Below are 19,740 nucleotides of genomic sequence, written 5' to 3' on the forward strand. Positions count from 1 at the left end.
CCTGCAGGTGCCTGTGCTGAATAAAAAACTGAATAAGGCTCTTAAGTGGCTGATAAATAAGAGGAAAACCGGGCTCAGAAGAGGAGGATTTGATAGTTTTTGAAGAGCTGTCCTAGTGGGAGTGAGAGCATGAAATTGCTCAGTTACCTGGAAGGTATTAGGAGAGACTGGGTTATAGGAGCCTGCGGTTTAAGTGTGAGTAGTCTTTGCTGATAAATGCCAGAGTGGAATATGGTCATGGGAGTTGAGGTATGGGAAATGAGAGAGCACTGTTTTGGGTGGGCTTTAATTTGGAACACATCCAGAGTATGTGTGGTGTTGGGGAGTGGGTGTGAACAGACCCTCATTGGCTGTGTACGGATGTGTGACCAGTGATAATATGACCAGAAGAGGGAGGTGGTTGCATATCTCAACTGTATGAGCTTCAGGAATAATGATACATTGCTGGGGTGCAATAACAGTGTTTCAGGAGCTGAGATCTATGTTGGGTGTTGGTGGGGGAGAGAAGGGATGAGGAGAGTTGCCAGTACTTAGTAGGAGCTTGTTCTGTGCCAGGTGATATATGAACTCTACCTCATTTAATCCATACCATGGTTCTCTGAGGGTGATTCTGATCTTCTCACTTTGCAGGAGAGTAAACTGAGGCTCAGAGAGATGAATTGCCTTTATTTATTTATTTTTTTTAACATTTATTAATTTTTGAGAGACAGAGCACATAAGCAGGGGAGGGGCAGAGGGGGAGGGAGACACAGAATCGGAAGCGGGCTCCAGGCTCTGAGCTGTCAGCACAGAGCCCGACATGGGGCTCAAACTCCTGAACTGAGTGAGAGATCATGACCTGAGCTGAAATCAGACGCTTAACCGACTGAGCCACCCAGGTGCCCCTATTTCGTAACAGCTCATAAGTGGTAGGACTGGGAGTAACTCTGGGAAGGTGGAAGAAACATACAGTTGTCTGTGTTAAAGGCATGTTTTTATGACAGCAAATGTGTTCCAGGAGGCACTAGGTCAGTACTGAGCCTAATACACTGGGCTTCAACACATTTGTTGAATTTGTATTTTTATAAGGATTTTGTTTTTCTAATCTTTTCCATCAGTCCTGTTTATTCACATTCTTTTGTTTCCCCCACTGAAGCCTGAGTATTGATCCGTGGACAAGATGACAGATGGGTCATCGTCTTCCTTCTTTCCTGATTTTGGGCTGCTCTTGTATTTGGAGGAGCTAAACAAAGAGGAATTGAATAAATTCAAGTTACTTCTAAAGAATGAGACCATGGAATCCGGGTGCTGCCAGATACCCTGGGCTGAGGTGAAGAAGGCCAAGCGAGAGGACTTGGCTAATTTGATGAACAAATATTATCCGGGGGAACAAGCCTGGGATGTGGCTCTCAAAATCTTTGGCAAGATGAACCTGAAGGATCTGTGTGAGAGAGCAAGAGCAGAGATCAACTGTGAGTGATGCTAGGGACCTATCTGGGGGTGGGAGAAGGATGTGCTTCCTGAGGCCCATTGGGATGATTCTATGAAAGGGACTTGGGGATTGAACCATTGTTGGGTAATTTGAGAAACACTGAAGAGGCAGGAGCATTTTGAGTATTGTTACTCAGCCTGGCTCCTTAATTGGGGGTAATTCATCCATCTTGTACCAATTATGATGATTAAAGGAACTGAGTGATAATAATTGTCCCATCTGGTGTTCCTGTGCCTGAACTGCTGCAGATAGTCCTAGGTTGCACTAAATTTTAAGTAATTTCGAATATGATTTAAAATCTTTGCTAACATAGGAGGAATGGGCAAAATTTTGTTAAGGGGCATAAGCCAAGCCAATATTTCTGGTCATTCCTAAGTATGAAATATTATAGACGTCAAAACTTCCTTACTCGTATGCTTTACAAGGCTTTAACAGCTACAAAGTGTGTATTCATTATTTTCTAGGAACCTCACCATATCCCTGCGAGGTCAGTGTAGACCAGGCTTAGGCTAGACCACTTGCACTAACTACAGGATGGAGGGCCTCGCAAGAGGTCCCTGCTACAGTGGTGCTGACACATCACTTCTCCCCCAGCTAAGCTGGTGGAGTCTGAGGCTCTGTTGGCTCTGCTTTTCTTAAGCCCAGATGTCCTAGAATTGGACCACTGAGGGCCATTCTGGCCCCTGTTATGGCTGTCAGTAAAGCTCTCCTTGTTTTTGGTGAATCTCACAATCCTGTTGGAACCTGTTGCAGGGACAGCCCATTCCCTGGGACCAGAGGATGCCAGGACACAAGAGGAACAAGATGAGCAGGAGGCAGTGCAGGGTGAGCAGATGTTTGGGTTTTTGTTTTGTTGTCAGATTTGGGAGGAGGTTGAGTGTTTGAAATGTGATGGGGGGTTATGCCCCAGGAGACAGTTGTTCACCTCTTCTTAACTTCTAATATACTACCTGTTGATGATTATTCAAAAAGAGTCAACAAAACTGGCTCTCTGGCTGAGGTCAAAATCTGGGCCGTGTTAATTCAGGGCCTCAGTGAGCATAGTATTTGGAAATGCCCAGTCAGAAGTTCACAGTCTGATGAAGAAAGGTATATTCGCGTCTCATTTACAAGTTAGAGAGTCCCTGAGTTTGGCAGGGACTATTTGGCTTATCATATCTACTTCCTTCCTTTAGAAATGATGCTGTAATTGAGTTCCAAGAGTGGTGACCAGCTAGTCCATATAGCATGTAGTTTCTAGAACCAGGTCTTCTTAGTCTTCGTTCAATACCATTTCCATCCCCCCGCTTAGCTTTAAATTCCATGTAGTTGAATTCTAGTTCGTGTAAATGGAATTACAGTAGAAATAAACTTGATCAAGTAAGAAATCATTCTTAACCCAGCTATGCTGCTTTCTGATGGGCCATGTTATTATTCTTTTTTTTTTTTTTAATGTTTATTTGAGAGAGAGCAAGCAGGGGGACTGCAGAGAGAGGCAGAGAATCCCAAGCAGTCTCGATGCTGCCCAATGTGGGGTGCAAGCCCACGAACCATGAGATCATGACCTGAGCCGAAACCAAGAATTGGACGTTTAACCAACTGAGCCACCCAGGTGCTCCTGAGCCACATTACTTCACTCAAGAAGTAATTGACACCTGCTTTATTCCAAGCACTAATAAATAAAAAATGCTTCCTGTGTTAAGTGATCTTGAAGATAACTTTTTGCTTTGAGCTTAATTTCTGATTCAGTGTAAGGAAGTTTATTCTTATGGTATTTATTACTGGCCATAAATTTAGGAAATTAGGATTCCTTCTCATAGAAATTAACTGTTAGAAAATTTGGAAGATAGATAAAAGTACCATGAAGAAAGTAAGTCATCCTCATAGGTGCACCTGGATGGCTCAGTCAGTTCAGTGTCCAACTTTGGCTCAGGTCATGATCTCGTGGTTCGTGGGTTTGAGCCCCACATTGGGCTCGCTGCTATCAGCACAGAGCCCTCTTTGGATCCTCTGTCCCCCTCTCTCTCTGCCCATCCCCCACTCACACTTTGTCTCTCAAAAATAAATAAACATTAAAAATTAAGAACCAATCATCCTCATAATCCCAATTTTCTTTTAAGTGTTACTCTTTTTATGGTATAATATTTAGTAGAGTGTATCTGCCTTGCAATACCTACCTTCTTCTGGAGGAGATCTAAGCATAATCTAGTGGGACATGAATTGTGTTAGATGTTTGTACTGAATGCCCTGGTAGAATAAAGAAAAGAATTACTTACGTTTAAAAATAATTGTAGCTTGTGAGATGTACTGTGAATGAAAATATAGCATGTTTTGAGAAAAATGAAAGAGAACTATTCTAGCATTGGGGTTCAGAGACAGCTTCTCTGAACAGTGACATTTAAGATCTAAAGAAGGAATTGGACTTAACTAGGTAAGGGTGAAACTATGTTTTCACTTTGCTTGGACACTTGGGAATATATTTTTAATTTTAATTCCAGTATAGTTAATGCACAGTGTTATAGTAGTTTCAGGCATGCAATATAGTAATTCAACAATTCTGTACATTACTCAAGTGCTCATCATGATAAGTGTACTCTTAATCCCCATCACTTATTTCACCCATCCCCCCCCCCCCCACCTCTCCTCTGGTAACCATCGGTTCTCTGTAGTTGAGAATCTAGTTTTTGGTTTGTCTCTTTGTTTTTTTTTTTTTCCTTTTGTCCATTTATTTTGTTTCTTAAATTTCACATGAGTGAGATCATGTGATGTTTGTCTTTCTCTGACTTATTCTGCTTAGCATTATACTCTCTAGCTCCATCCATGTTGTTGCAGATGGCAAGATTTCATTCTTTTTTATGGCTGAGTAATATTCCATCATATGTATATACCACTTTTTATTTATCCATTCATCTATCAGTAAACACTTAGGCTGCTTCCATTTCTTAGCTCTTTTAAGTAATACTGCAATAAACATAGGGTGCATATATCTTTTTGAATTGGTGTTTTCATATTCTTTGAGTAAATACCCAGTAGTGGGATTACTGGATTGTATAGTAGTTCTATTTTTAACTTTGTGAGGAATCTCCATACTGTTTTCCGTAATGGCTGTACCAGTTTGCATTCCCACTAACAGTGCACAAGGGTTCCTTTTTCTCCACGTCTTCTCCAACACTTGATGTTTCTATTGTTGTTGATTTTAGCCATTCTGACAGGTGTGAGGTGATATCTCATTATGGTTTTGATTTTATTTCCCTGATGATGAGTGATGATGAAAATCTTGTGTCTGTTGGCCGTCTGGGTGTTTTCTTTAGAGAAATGTCTATTCATGTCTTTTGCCCATTTTTAATTGGATTATTTGGGTTTTTTGGCATTGAGTTGTAGAAGTTCTTTAAAAAAATATTTATTGGGGTGCCTGGATGGCTCAGTCGGTTAAGCATCTAACTCTTGATCTTGGCTTAGGTCATGATCTCAAGGTTTGTGAGTTTAAGCATCATGTCAGGCTCTGTGCTGATAGTGTGGAGCCTGCTTCGGATTCTGTCTCACCTTCTCTCTGCCTATCCCCTGCTTGTGCACACACACACTCTCTCTCTCTCTCTCTCAAAATAAATAAATAAACTTAAAAAATTTTTAAAAAGGAATCTCTGCACCCAACATGGGGCTTGAGCTTACAACCCCAAGACCAAGAGTCGCATGTTCTACCAACTGAGCCAGGCAAGCACCCCGGGTTGTAGAAGTTGTTTATATATTTTGAGTACTAACCCTTTATCAGATATATCATTTGCAAATATCTTCTCATTCAGTAGGTTGTCTTTTAGTTTTGTTGATTGTTTCCTTTGCTGTGCAGAAGATTTTTATTTTGCTGTGCAGCAAACCAATGGTTTACTTTTGTTTCCCTTACCTAAGGAGACACATCTAGAAAAGGGAATATTTTTCTTTTCTTTAAATATTCTTCAGGCTATGTTTCAATGTTCATTATTCTTCATAGTTTACTAAAAGGCAGATTATTTCGATCTATAGATTCAGATATGTCTTCAGGTCTTCCCTGGCTATCACTGTTAATTGACCTGTGTTCTTTTTTCATCTGGATGATGACTGTGCTCTCCACATAAGGCATCTTTTTTTTCCTCTATAGAGGAAGAGTACAAAGAGAACATATTTCTCTTTTTTTGTTTTAAGTAGGCTCCATGCCCAATTTGGGGCTTGAATTCACAACCCCAGGATCAAGAGCTGGAAGCTCTACTGACTGACGCAGCCAGATGCCCCAAAGAGAACACATTTTTAGAGCAAATCTAATTTTTACTTTCCACCATAAATTCATTCTTGTTTTGTCAGTTTCTTATGCATGTTTTAAATCTATAGCAACATGTTTTAGTTTTACTTATATTCTTACCTAAACCAGCTGCACTTTGATTTGAGTGCACATTATTGCTTGTTCTTGACTTCAAGTCCAGTGTTCTTGACGCTGCAATTGACAGAATTCGCTTTGATCATGTGTTTCTGTGTTTTTTTTTTTTCCTGCTCCATTCTCACTAACTTAGGTGATGGAACAGAATACAGAACCCAAGTAACAGAAAAATATTGTATCACGTGGGATAAGAAGTGTTTATTTGGAGAACCTGAAGATTTCCATCCTGGAGTTGCTCAGAAAGATCAAGAACTGTTGGAACATCTGTTTGACGTGGATGTGAAAACTGGTGAGCAGCCACAGACAGTGGTGCTCCAGGGGCCTGCTGGAGTTGGGAAAACAACCTTGGTGAGAAAAGCAGTGGTAGATTGGGCCCAGGGAAATCTCTACCAGCAGAGGTTTAGCTATGTTTTTTATCTCAATGCAAGAGAAATCAACCAGTTGAGAGAACGAAGTTTTGTTCAAATGATATCAAAGGACTGGCCCAGCACAGAAGGCCCCATTGAAAGGATCATGTCCCAGCCCAGCAGTCTCCTTTTTATTATTGATAGTTTTGATGAGCTGAACTTCGCCTTTGAGGAACCTGAATCTGTGCTGTGTGAGGATTGGACCCAGGTACACCCAGTGTCCTTCCTTCTCAGTAGTCTGCTGAGGAAAGTGATGCTCCCTGAGTCATCCTTATTGGTGACAACAAGACTCACAGCTTGTAAGAAACTGAAGCCTCTGTTGAAGAATCCGCATTCTGTAGAGCTGCTAGGTATGTCTAAGGGTGCAAGAGAGGAGTGTATTTACCAATGTTTTGAAGACCAGAAGAGAGCTTTGCAAGTATTCAATTCACTAAGAAGCAATGAGATGGTTTTTAGCATGTGTAAAGTCCCCCTAGTGTGCTGGCTTCTTTGTACCTGTCTGAAGCAGCAAATGGAGAAGGGTGGTGACATCACGTTAACCTGCAAAACAACAACAGCTCTGTTTATCTGCTATATCTCTAGCTTGTTCCCACCGGTAGATGGAAACAGTCCTAGTCTACCCAGCCAAACCCAACTGAGCAGCCTGTGCCACTTGGCTGCCAAAGGAGTGTGGACCATGACATCTGTATTTTACAGGGAGAATCTCAGAAAGCATGGCTTATCTAAATCGGATGTGTCAATTTTCCTGGACCTCAATATTCTTCAAAAGGACATGGAGTATGAAAATTGCTACATGTTCACCCACCTGCACGTTCAGGAGTTTCTTGCAGCTATGTTCTATATGTTGCAAGACAGCTGGGGAACCAAGAACAGTTCCTTTCAGTCTTTTGAAGACTTGAAGCTGTTGCTTGAAAGCAACAGTTATAAAGACCCCCATCTGACACAGATGAAATGCTTTTTGTTTGGCCTTTTGAATGAAGATCGAGTAAAACAATTGGAGAAAACTTTTAACTGTAAAATGTCACTAGAGATAAAATGGAAGATACTTCAGTGGCTGGAGATGATGGGGAACAGTGAAGATTTTCCAGCGCAGGTGGAATTTCTGGAGTTGTTTTTCTGTCTGTATGAGACTCAAGATGAAGCTTATATAAGCCAGGCAATGAGCTATTTCCAAAAGATTGTCATTAATATTTGTGGGGAAATCCATTTGCTTGTATCTTCATTCTGCCTTAAGCATTGCCAATGTTTACGGACCATGAAACTGTCGATAACCATGGTATTTGAGAAGATGTTAAACTCAAGCCCCCTAGCTGAAATTTGGTAAGCATGGAAGTGCCCTGTCAGGGAGTGAGGGAAATAGATTTCATTGGTAGGAGGGGAGGAATTGTTGAGCTGAGGTCCCAGAGCCAGGATAACCCTTCAGGCTTGTCCTACCTTGAGGCAAGGAGGGGAAGCACTGAAACCCCTTATTGACCAGTCTTGGCTACTGGTGAGGAAAGGACAAAAATATGCCTGAAGTGGCTCTCTTGGCCTGAGGGCAATGCCAAGAAAGGGGCTTAGCTGAGAGCTATCACCTGTCAACACCCTTAACTAGAAATAATCTTCAGGTCACATCCTAGCACAAAGTTGCATCCAGTATGGTACACGTTTAACTTTTAAAAAGAATGCCCTCCAGAAGAACAAGGGAATGGGAATTTCTTGCTGAGGCTCGTTTATATAGGGCATCTATCTGTTCCTCTATAAGCTGCTGACCTAGCTCACCTTCCCTGTAGCCTAGACATAGGTCAGTCTTTGCTTTGTAGTTCATGAAAGGTCTCAGCCCTTTAACACCTAACTGGAGAGAGTCCGATGTGGGTAAGAAATAGTAGGGGCTGAATGAGTATTTTGAAATAATGAGTCTTTAAAGTTTTATGCCTATTATTTTATCCTCTTCTCTTCCTTGAATTGCCTTTTCTGACTCCATCTATGCCTGGGGGAAGAATTCAACTATGGGATTAGCTCCAGATTTAACTAAACTTGAGGGCAAAGTATGTGGTATATAGTTATCTAGTGCATGGGAAATTTAATCTCTTACCCAGTTCGATGCTGGTCAAAAGCATATCTCAGTTTATTTTTCAGATTACAAAACTTTGATTCAGAGAAGTTTGCCTGGATAGTAAGTGCACAATTGTCGGTTCAACACACATCAGATAATAGCTAGCATCTCCTTGACCATATGCTGACAGTCTTCTAAGTCCCAGCTTATTTAGGCTCTCAACAATCCTAGTAAAAGCCTACTAGTAAAAACCCTGAGGTATCAAAAGGGATTAATTTGACTGAGGTCCTACATAGGATTGTGAGTCCTTGGTTTTCCAGCTTAACCCACACTGCCTTGTTGCCATTAGGTACAATCACAGAACCATCTCCCTTGTAAGGACATACATTTCATTTCTCCTTAGCTGTGAGAGAGAAAATTCTAGGCTCGGATGCCATGACCTTTACTGTTCTCGGGGTGTTGTAAGTAATCTCATTCAGTCTGTCTTCTCAATTCTGACTTAGTGGTTCTGTTTAAAGATGTGATTGAAGCCAGGGCATTAGAATGTATTTTATGCCCAAGAGTAAACATTAAGAAGACATTCTGGCCATTATATTGCTAGTCCTCAGGCTACCTTCCCTTCATCTGTGTTCTAGTGTTATATAATACTAGAGTTGGCCTTGTTGCTAAAATAAGAGTCTGAGAAACCCAGTGTTCTTTTTTTTTTTTTAATTTTTTTTTCAACGTTTTTATTTATTTTTGGGACAGAGAGAGACAGAGCATGAACGGGGGAGGGGCAGAGAGAGAGGGAGACACAGAATCGGAAACAGGCTCCAGGCTCCGAGCCATCAGCCCAGAGCCTGACGCGGGGCTCGAACTCACGGACCGCGAGATCGTGACCTGGCTGAAGTCGGACGCTTAACCGACTGCGCCACCCAGGCGCCCGAAACCCAGTGTTCTAAGAGGCACATTATAGGTGGGTCAGTGTCTTCCACAACAAAACAATGTTGTAAATTTAATAGCATTGCTATCTGTCTTGTTCACCATTATATCCCATAACATTTCTTTTTTTTAAATATATATATATATATATATATATATATATATATATATATATATATATTTTTTTTTTTTTTTTTTTTGGACACAGAGCATGCACATGAGTGGGGGAGGGGCAGAAAGAGAGAAGGAGAGAGAGAATCCCAAGCAGGCTCTGCACTGTCAGCGCAGAACCTGAATTGGGGCCCAAACTCACAAACTGTGAGATTATGAACTGATCTGAAATCAAGTGTCATACACTTAACCTACTAAGCCACCCACACACCCTTTCCACAGCATTTCCACATAGTAGGCACTTAAATGTTTGAATGAATGATGTATTACCTAGTTTTCTCAAATTTAAGACCTCAGGTGATAACAGAGGCCAGCACTCTGCAATGTTATTCAATCCAATTTTTAAGTAAGGTATGGGGAAACCAATATTTATTGGGTAGTGAAGGAGATCAGGATATGCCACCCTAAAATATGCCACTTTTCCATTAGAAGTATTCTGAGCTGAAAGCATTTGAGTTCCTGAAACTCCTTACCTGCCTACAAGCAGAGACTCTAAAAAGAACTCGACTGTCATGAATCCCCTCCCTGCAAGCAATTTCTCTAATTTCTTCTTGGAGGCAAGTTGGCACCACACCCAGGTGGATGTTGTCACAAACTATCCTGTCTCTTCTCTGTTCTCTTAAGGGTCCATTTATCTTTCCAACAAGTCCTTTGTTTTTCCACAAGTGCCTTTTCTCCCTCTGCCTTTCCCCCACTAAATTAGCTATATAAACCCAAATAATGCCTACATCTCTGAGTTACTCATCACTGAATTCCTCCCGTGTAGGTCCACAATGCACATGCTAATACAATTTGTATGCTTTTCTCTTGTTAATCTGTCTTTTGCCCATCCAATTTAGAGGGCCCCAGCGAGAACCTAGGAGGCCACAGGGAAAAAGATGCTTTTTTTCCCTCTCCTATAGCAGCTATTTGTATAAGGCAACATGCTAGACTTTTATGTATTTTAATATAAATAAAACAGCTACCGATTGTTAGCATTTACAATGGGAAACATTTGTTAAGTATTTTGTATAGATTCTTACTGAATCTTCACAGTAATCCTAAGAAATAGATACTATTATCTTCATTGTTTAAGATGAGGAAACTGAGGCTCGCCTAGGCTAGTGATGTTGCCAGATCAGCCAGTTTAGTGAAAGGCAGAGTTGGGACTCAGGACTGTTTTGTTGTAGAGCTTTTGCTTATAATCATAAGGATGTCCTCTGCTTTATTCCTTACTAACCTTTGTTTATAATGAGTTTGTCAATAGTATGCCTATTAGTTAAATTTTACAACAGTTACAAATTTACAGAGTGCCTTTGTGTATGTACTAAATTTGACTATTAAATCCCCACAGTCCTGTGAAGGGAGATAGAATTTCCATTTCGTACATGAAGAGAGCTCAGAGCTCCTAGAACTGATGTGACTTACCTAAAGTGATGTAGCTAGTCAACGGGAGAACTGGAGCTCAAAACCCAGGCTTCTTAGTCTCCACCCTGTCCCCAGATGTCTCCCTATTACTCCTATTCTTACTCTTTGTAGTCTTATTTTTCTTCTTGATACTGGCTCTTTGGGTATTTGAAGACCTCCGGATTGTCCTTCCTAAGTCTCTTCCTCCAAAGTGAAGTCTCTAGTGTAGTTTTGTGTGTTGAAGAAATATGTTGAGGGGGTGAGAGAGTTACTAGGCAAACAAAGCCTTTGGGGTGCCAAGAGGAAGATTTTCGGGTGGACTGCGCCCACAACAGACCTGCACTGATGTACTCACCATTTCCGGGGTATACTTCCTTTCACCCAACACCATCTTCTGACAGGTGCCCTGGTTGAAACAGATAAATCCATCTTTTCTTTTTCTCAATTATCTAGGCGAAGGGATGGTGGTCATATTACTCATTGCTGGCAAGATCTCTGTTCAGTGCTTCATACAAATGAACACTTGAGAGAATTGGACCTGTGTCATAGCAACCTCAATGAATTAGCCATGAAGACTTTTTATCAGGAACTGAGGCATCCAAGCTGTAAACTACAAAAGCTATTGTAAGTTTGGCATCAGAAAGTCTAATGGAGTTATTCCACCTTCTTTCTTTGTCCCATTGGCTACTACTTATTAGGGGATCCAATAGTAAATATTTAAAATCCACAGTGTAAATTACTTTAAGAACACCACCAGTGGAAACCTCTGGGGATGTGGAAGCATAACTAACTAGTTCTGGGAGTGTAGCAGCTATTGACATGTGTTTTTTGAGGCCCAATAAGGAATTTTGTACGTGAGGAAGGACACAGAGCTAAGGCATTCTAGGCAGCTCAATAGCATTTTCAAAGATAGGTTCTGGAGTACACTACTTTTCTTTTTAATTTCTTTCTCTTGAAGAATAATTTACATTTAATAAAAGGCACAGATAGTAAGTGTCTAGTAAGCTTGATGATTGCATATACCTATGTAACCAATACCCAAAACAAGCTAGAGAATAATTCCATCACCTCTGGAAGTTTCCTTCTACCCCCTTCTATTAGTTTTCTTACCCTATCCAGTCTCAAAGGCAACCACTTTCTAAATTTATAACTATAGATTAGCTTTGTCTGTTCTTGTAAATAGTTTTGATTGCTTCATGTAGTATGTACGTGTTGTGTCTGTATTCTTCTGCTCAACAAAATGTTTTAAAAATTTACCTATGTAGTTGTATGTTTTAGTAGCCTGTTTCTTCTTATTGCTGATGTGAGTATTCCATTGTTTGACCTACTGCAGCTCATTCATTCTCTTTTGAATAGACTCCTGTGTTGTTTCCAGTTTTGGGCTATAATGAATAAGGCTGCTATGACTATTCTTGCACGAATTTTGTATGTGTGTGATCTATGTTCTCATCTCTTGGGCTAATATTTAGGAATGGAACTGCCAGTTTACAGATGGATGTTTAATCTGTTAATAAATTGCCAGCCAGCCCTTTAGAGTGGTTGTGCCATTTTGTAGTCCTACTGACAATATATGAAAGTTCCGGCTGCTCCTCATCCTGGCCAACATTTGCTACTTTATTATATCCTAATTTGATTCTACAGACCCTATCATTTTTTTACATTTGCTGGTTTACATGGCTTTCCCCCTTTTGTCTACTGGTTCTACTAAGAGCTGGAACTGATGCTATTTAGTACTGTATTCAATGCCCATCCATGTGCTTAAGGCCTAATTGGTGCTCAGTAATACGTATTGAATACTGAACAAACGATTAGCACTGGAGATTGATGTTCTTTTTTTAGGGGAGGGGGACAGGCTTCTCCCTAAATATTTCCCTTGGAATCTCCATGTTTTCAGTGAGATCTGACCTTAGATTTAAAGTACCAGATTTGGTCTGGTTTTGCACCATAGATGGGGTAGTCAACTGCATAGATGTCATGATTAAGGGGTTCCTGGAAATCCTTTTCATTCACCCCCAGGCATCTCCCCTACATTTTCCTTTTACTGAAAGTCACCAATCTAAAGCCCTGAAATTGCTACTGCCTTCTCTGGGGTTAAGTGGCTCCCCCTCTTTTACAGTGCAAGGGTCCCTTAGGGGGTGACACCATGAAAGTAGCTCTTAGTCTTTCTCACCTCAATGTGGTCTTACTTCCTCAAGTCCTTTTTCCTTAACACATGAAATTGTACTTCCAATTTATTTTTAGTGAGTGCATTAGGCACTTTTACTGGATGATGATAGTTAATGCTATAAACAGGTGAAAGTTTAATTTTCCTGTGCTTGGCTAGAAGGGGGGTGAGGGTGAAGGTTAGGTGGTGGATGAAAGGGAGGAGAGGTGATGTTACACAGGGATGTTTTGAACAGTTAGTGAGCAGTGTAAGCATATTAGGCATTTGGGACTACCAGAGACACTTACAGAAGAATCAGATATAGCTAACAGTGACTGAATAGCAGATAATAGCTAGGAAGAAAAAGGGGCATATTTAACTTCCTCCCATATTTAGCTTTGGGCTGTCTCTGTACACTTAAAGTCCACAAGATGACAGCGTCTTTTGGAGTGATATGTTTTGTTAATGTTGCACATCAAACAGTTGATATTAATTATGAACTCACCTGGGGTTATTTAAAGGATTAAATGTGAATTAATGCTGTAATGAAGTATTTGGAATATTCCCCATTATTTCTGGTAGTCATTCCTAGGATTAAGAGTTCAAAACCTCCTCTTCTGCTTTTCCTGATGTTATTACCTTCTTTTCCTTCAAGGTCAAAAAAAAGTTGAGGATATCAGTTGTCAGGATGTAATGGCTATCTAAGTAGTAACCCAATTATTTTTCTAAGCAACATCCTGAAACTCAGATTTCTGAGAAATCGTGAAATCTGAGAAATCCACAGTAAAATAAGAAACGGCAGGAATATTTAGTTATCTAAGAGTTGGTTTTGAAAAGAAAGTGAGTGCTATAACCAGGATACGAATAATTTTGTAATTCCCCCCTGCCTATTTTTATTCTGAAGGATGAGATTTCTTTCTTTCCCTGATGGTTGTCGGGATATTGCTAGTTCCTTGACTCACAACCAGAATCTGATGCATCTCGACCTGAAAGGGAGTGATGTAGGGGACAATGGAGTAAAGTCCTTGTGTGAAGCCTTGAAAAACCCAGAGTGTAAACTACAGAATCTGAGGTAAGTCGTGAGGGTTTTTTTTGTTATAACTGAGACTTTTGTCTGTCCAAACAGACTTTACAGCCTGGATTTACTATTCATAGGGCCAGCTTAAATCTATTTTCATGATATAGAATGGCAGGAATCCCCAGATTCAGGGTGATTTTCTCCTGACAGGACTTTTAATTGCTTCCATCCCCCCCACTAAAGACCCCTCATTGTATGGTTCCATGTCAACATTTCCTAAATTAAAAAAAAAAAACAGACCCAGAATTTAAAATTATTTATATTTAAGTGCAGCCATATGTGTATTTATTGTATCTTTGAACGCTTACAGAAAAGAATGTACTAATGCTAACTGGGGCCAGTGTTAAGCAGGCTCAGTTTTACTTAAGTTTTGATAACAAATCACCCTCCCCTTATAATTGCAACTCGGTGACCAGTACAGAAAGCTGAGGAAGAAGAGCACAGTGACTGTCAACTGTCAAGGTGTTTGTTCATTCTCACACACTGTGGATCCTAGTGCTGGGTCTGATTTTCTCTGAAAGTGAGAGGGTTGGCAATCCTACTAGGTCCCCACATTTGTGTGACTGGTTTCAAGGGAGATATTATTTTCCAGTGAAGGGTTTTTAATTCAGTTTTTGACAAAATAAAACCAAACCAGAGCAAAATAAAAAATCATTGCAATAAATTTTACCTTAGAAGTTTTTATCCCTGGACTCATTTGAGGCGTGGGGTGGGGTGGGGAAATAAGGCAGAACCTTGATGCATGAAAGGCCAGGATAGGCCTGTATTTGTTAGAAGCAAATTATAATCTATATGTAGAAATCACAAGTAAAATGTGGAACAAGACCTTCTTTTTGACCATAGGCAGGTGAACTATATTAACATTGGGAATTCTTAAGTCTCCCCAGTTTTTGTAGGATGAAATTTACTTGTAGCATATCCAGAAAGTTGTTGGATGCTTCTTGAACATGGGTTGAGTTCAATTGTCGGCAGGCCAGGTTGGGGGGGTATTAGTATTACCATCTGTGAAGTAGTTTTAGGACATGGTGAGGAATTTTCAGTAACCTGCAGCTTCTAGTATGGAACCCAAGTGAGAAGTAGGTCATTGGTTCTTCTGTCTACAAGTGAAACATGTTAGTAGCAAAAAGCTGTTAAATGGAAGGAAAGATGTTTTCTTACAGTGGGAGCCATGGGTCCAAGACAAAAATGCCTTGGCACTTGACAGAGCAGCAGGACTGGGGTAAGATCTTTTTCATCAGCTGAGATTTGAACAATGTTTTCCACTGATAAGCCTTAAGGTAGACCCAGTTACTAGGCTTTCAAATAGGAAGCCATCTGTCTGTGTCAACTAGTGGGGCTCCTTATATCAGTAAATAAAATGTTTTGGTGGCAGAAGTCACCAGAGCTTTGTAATAATTGAGCACTGCCTTACGTAGGATTGGATGCTCTCCCATAGTGGGTAACTCCTGGAAGTAATCGATAGTCTTATAGACTTCGTATTAACGCTCTGGAGAAAGTTTCAATTTTACGTTTACTTTAGACCTCATGTCCTAACAGCTGTGGACAGTTGACTGGCTACGGTAGTCTGGTTTAAGCATAGTTCATGCTGAGCTTAACATTGTCAAATTGCATTTTGCTGTTTTACTATTCCCACTGATTTTAGTTGATGTAAGCAGTGAAAGCATTGATAAATCAGTAGACCTCTGCCAGGCTGCCTCACAGAAGATCCCCAATTACTGTAGGAACTTTGCAAATATAAAGTATTTAAGAAAACTTTAAATTCCTGAGAGACTCCTGTCAGCCCTTATATGTGAGCGTACTGGTGGAAAGGTACATACAATCACTAATTTCATGTGAAGATTTCACTCTACTGTGTACTAAAGGTTCCCCTCCAGAAGGGGGAGAAGTATCTACTCTCCTTGTCCTGATAATTTTTTCCACATTGTGGGCCTGATGATAGGGTAGTTCTTAAAGTATGTTGAGCAAATAAGGGGAAAAACAAAAACCTTGGGCAAACTAATAATGCCTCATTGTGCCCAGAATCCTTTCTTATTTTGCCTGTGCTCTGCAATTGGGGGTTAATAGCAAGGTGAGGGAGCAGTTGATTCCACCAAACAGCCACATGAAGAGTACCAAAACAGTATTAACGTAAAATACTCCCTACATCTTCAAAGATTTTGAATTAGAGAATATTCCAGAAGGGTACCATCTAAAACAGTTGCAAGAACAAACTGATTAGTTGATCAAGATAAGAGGAAGATGGGGCACCCAGGTGGCTCAGTCAGTTAAGCGTGTGACTCTTGACTTCAGCTCAGGTCAAGTTTGTGAGTATGAGCCCCACATTGGGATTGGGATTCTGTCTCCCGCTCTCTGTCCCTCCCCTGCTTGTTCTCTCTCTCTCTCAAATTAAAAAAACAAAACAAAACAAAAAAAACAACAAAGAACTTTAAAACAAAACAGATAAGAGGAAGGTGCCTGGGAATAACAACCACAGCCTTGACTGTATTATTAACTAGAATAAAATAGTTTATAAGATGTAGATAGTATATGGACCAGTGGAAAATTTTTGCTTTTCCAGGAGTTTAGAATCGTTCTAGTGTATTATAATTGTTGATAACCATAAAGAGTTCAAAAGTATAATGGGTCCTCATAAATATGAAAAGACTTTGGAAAAGTGAGAGTGTATATACTTTGAAATCAGAATTTCTGCCACCTGCACAGATGACCCAGCAGGCAGAGACTTGAGTTGGAAACTGAACTACTAGTCCTGTTTTCTCTATTACAAAAATGTCTGTTTTAGTCATTAACTTTCATAAACCCTGATATATATCCACAGCCTCATAATCATACCAAACAAGTGCTTTTTTTTTTTTAAGTTTATTTTTGAGAGAGAGCATGCTGAAGGGGCAGAGAGAGAATCACAAGCAGGCTCTGCACCATCAGCACAGAGCCTGATGCAGGGCTTAAAGTCATGAACCATGAGATCATGACCTGGCCAAAATGGAGAGTTGGATGTTTAACTGAATGAGCTACCCGGGCACCCCCCAAACAGGGTTTTAAATGAAATGTAATTTAAAGATTTAAGCCCTAAGTTCAAACATAAATAGGAATATAAGACAATAATTGATTTTGCCATCTTAATTTGAATAATATGAAGAATAAACTGTAACAAATTGGTAAGAAAGTAATTAATGTTCTTGTTTTGAAGTTTAGCATTTTTAGAAATTTTTAGATAAATAACTAATTTCTAAAATATTCTATTAATCTAAGTTTCCAAAATCAGTAAATTTGGAAACTATATTTAAGTCAACATTAAAGATAGTATAACCACTGCTAAGAATATTGTAACACAGTACACCTCAAAAGTTGATTCAAAAAGCATAATATTTGCAATATTGTCTGATTCCAAGATTTATAAGATTCCAGTTTATAAATATGTTGGTCATTTATGCAACTCATTTTAATTATGTACTGAGATTTATATTTATATGCTTTTAAATATTAATATAAATAATATTTAACCTACGGGGAAATGTGAGAGATTTAGAAAGTTCTTTAAGATTTTTTTTTTTTTTTTTTTTTGGTTAGGGGCGCCTGGGTGGCTCATTTGCTTAAGTGTCCGACTCTTGATTTCAGCTCAGGTCATGTACTCATGGTCCATGGGTTCGAGCCCCATATCTGGGCTCTGTACTGACAGCGTGGAGCCTGCTTTGGATTCTGTCTATCCTCTCTGTCCCACCCCTGTTTGTGCTATCTCAAAATAAATAAATTAACTTAAAAAAATGAGTAAATAATAAAGACTTTTTTGTTAAAGAAATACAAAGCCATATGTGATCTTAAAATCTATGTTTGCATTTTTATTTCTCACTGTGGTAAATTCAGGAATGAGTCCCAAAACCATCTTTTAAGTTTCAAGTTACAGAACAAATTAAGTTAATCTAATGATTTAGCTTGATTTGTAATAGGTCCATGAAGCCTATCTTGTTCATCCAAAGACCTTCTCTTGCAGTGAACAATTTCTGCAACCATATCCCTTTAGAAACAACTCTTCTGCCGTTTCTCAATTTCTCATGCCTGTCAGAAAAATAGGGGTGCTTGGGTGGCTCAGTTGGTTAAGCATCCAAATCTTGATTTTTGGCTCAGGTCAGGTTTTTGGTTAGTGAGATGAAGCCCCGTGTGGGGCTCCATGCTTTCAGCGCAGAGATTGGGATATTGTCTTCTCCCTCTCTCTCTGCCCCTCCCCCGCTCAGACAGGGAGCTTGTGCACATGCCTGCTTGCTCTTAAAATAAATACAGTAAAAAAAAAATAATAATAATCTCGCATTCAAATAAAAAGTTACAAAATTCTCGGGCAACCTAGAGACCACATAGCAGACATTTTCACAAAAGAACATTCATATAGCTGTTCTGAGGTCCTGGAGGGTTCATCCTCCAGGGCAGCAGACACTTCTAACTGAGGAAGGGCCACTTTCTCTTGAGCAATGCCTCTTGAGTGGCAATTTTCTAATCCTGTGCTGCCAGAAGCACAAAAGAGCTTATTCCACTGAGCCTCAGCTCCTAGAGAAAACTGGCATCATGCATCAGATAAAGTCCTACCCTGACTGTGTCTCACACCAGGAGATGCTTATTCTTGACACGTGGATTCCTTCTGAGTGAGCTGCATCAAGGACCACCTAATGGACCTGTACCCAGTCACAGCTGGTCAGAGCCACAGACTGCAATCAATGAGAACAAAAACAATGAGAACAAGTTTATAATTTGCTTGCTTTTTAAAATTCATATCCAAGCTGGTTAACATATATTGTAATAATGATTTTAGGAGTAGAATTTAGTGATTCATCACTTACATGTAACATCCAGTGCTCATTACAAGTGCCCTCCTTAATGCCATTGCCCATTTAGCCCATCCCCCACCCAGCACCCCTCCAGCAACCCTCATTTTCTTTGTGCTTAAGAGTCTCTTATGGTTTGTCTCCCTTTCTGTTTTTATCTTATTTTTGCTTCCCTTCCCCTGTGTTCATCTGTTTCTTAAGTCCTACATATAAGTGAAATCATATAATATTTGTCTTTCTCTGACTTATTTTGCTTAGCATAATGCACTCTAGTTCCATCCACGTTGTTGCATATGGCAAGATTTCATTCTTTTTGATCACCAAGTAATACTCCATTGTATATACATACCACATCTTATTTATCCATTCATCAGTCAGTGGATATTTGGGCTCTTTCCATATTTTGGCTATTGTTGATAGTGCTTCTATAAACATTGGGGTGCGGGTGCCCCTGTGAGTCAACTTTTTTGAATCCTTTGGATAAATACCTAGTAGTGCTATTACTGGGTCATAGGGTAGTTCTATTTTTAATTTTTTGAGGAACCTCCATGCTGTTTTCCAGAGTGGTTGCACCAGTTTACGTTCTCACCAGCAGTGCAAAAGAGTTTCTCCGCATCCTCACCAAATCTATTGTTGCCTGTGTTGTTAATGTTAGCCATTCTGACTGGTATGAGGTAGTATCTCATTGTGGTTTTGATTTGTATTTACCTGATGATGAGTGGTGTTAAGCATGTTTTCATGTGTCTGTTAGCTATCTAGACGTCTTCTTTGGAAAAGTGTCTATTCATGTCTTTTGCCCATTTCTTCACTGGATTATTTGTTTTTTGGGTGTGGAGTTGGATAAGTTCTTTATAGATTTTGGATACTAACCCTTTATCTGATACGGCGTTTGCAAACATCTTCTCCCGTTCTGTTGGTTGCCTTTTAGTTTTG

At 39.9% G+C, this 19,740-nt stretch overlaps 1 protein-coding gene across 1 annotated transcript in view; it reads left to right on the forward strand.

Annotated features, from left to right (window-relative positions):
• The first annotated feature begins 1,159 nt into the window (after positions 1-1,159).
• NLRP14 (NLR family pyrin domain containing 14) overlaps positions 1,160-19,740 on the forward strand; it is a 38,838-nt gene continuing 20,257 nt past the window's right edge. Inside the window, exons 1-5 of the mRNA XM_047070259.1 lie at positions 1,160-1,451; positions 2,225-2,296; positions 5,989-7,582; positions 11,229-11,399; positions 13,823-13,990. Coding sequence (XP_046926215.1) covers positions 1,160-1,451; positions 2,225-2,296; positions 5,989-7,582; positions 11,229-11,399; positions 13,823-13,990 — 2,297 coding nt within the window. The remainder of the gene's footprint in view (positions 1,452-2,224; positions 2,297-5,988; positions 7,583-11,228; positions 11,400-13,822; positions 13,991-19,740) is intronic.

Source organism: Lynx rufus, unplaced genomic scaffold (assembly GCF_022079265.1).
Source record: "Lynx rufus isolate CCGP_SWC_20201006 ecotype Redwood Valley unplaced genomic scaffold, mLynRuf1.p SCAF_9, whole genome shotgun sequence".
Taxonomy (NCBI): domain Eukaryota; kingdom Metazoa; phylum Chordata; class Mammalia; order Carnivora; family Felidae; genus Lynx; species Lynx rufus.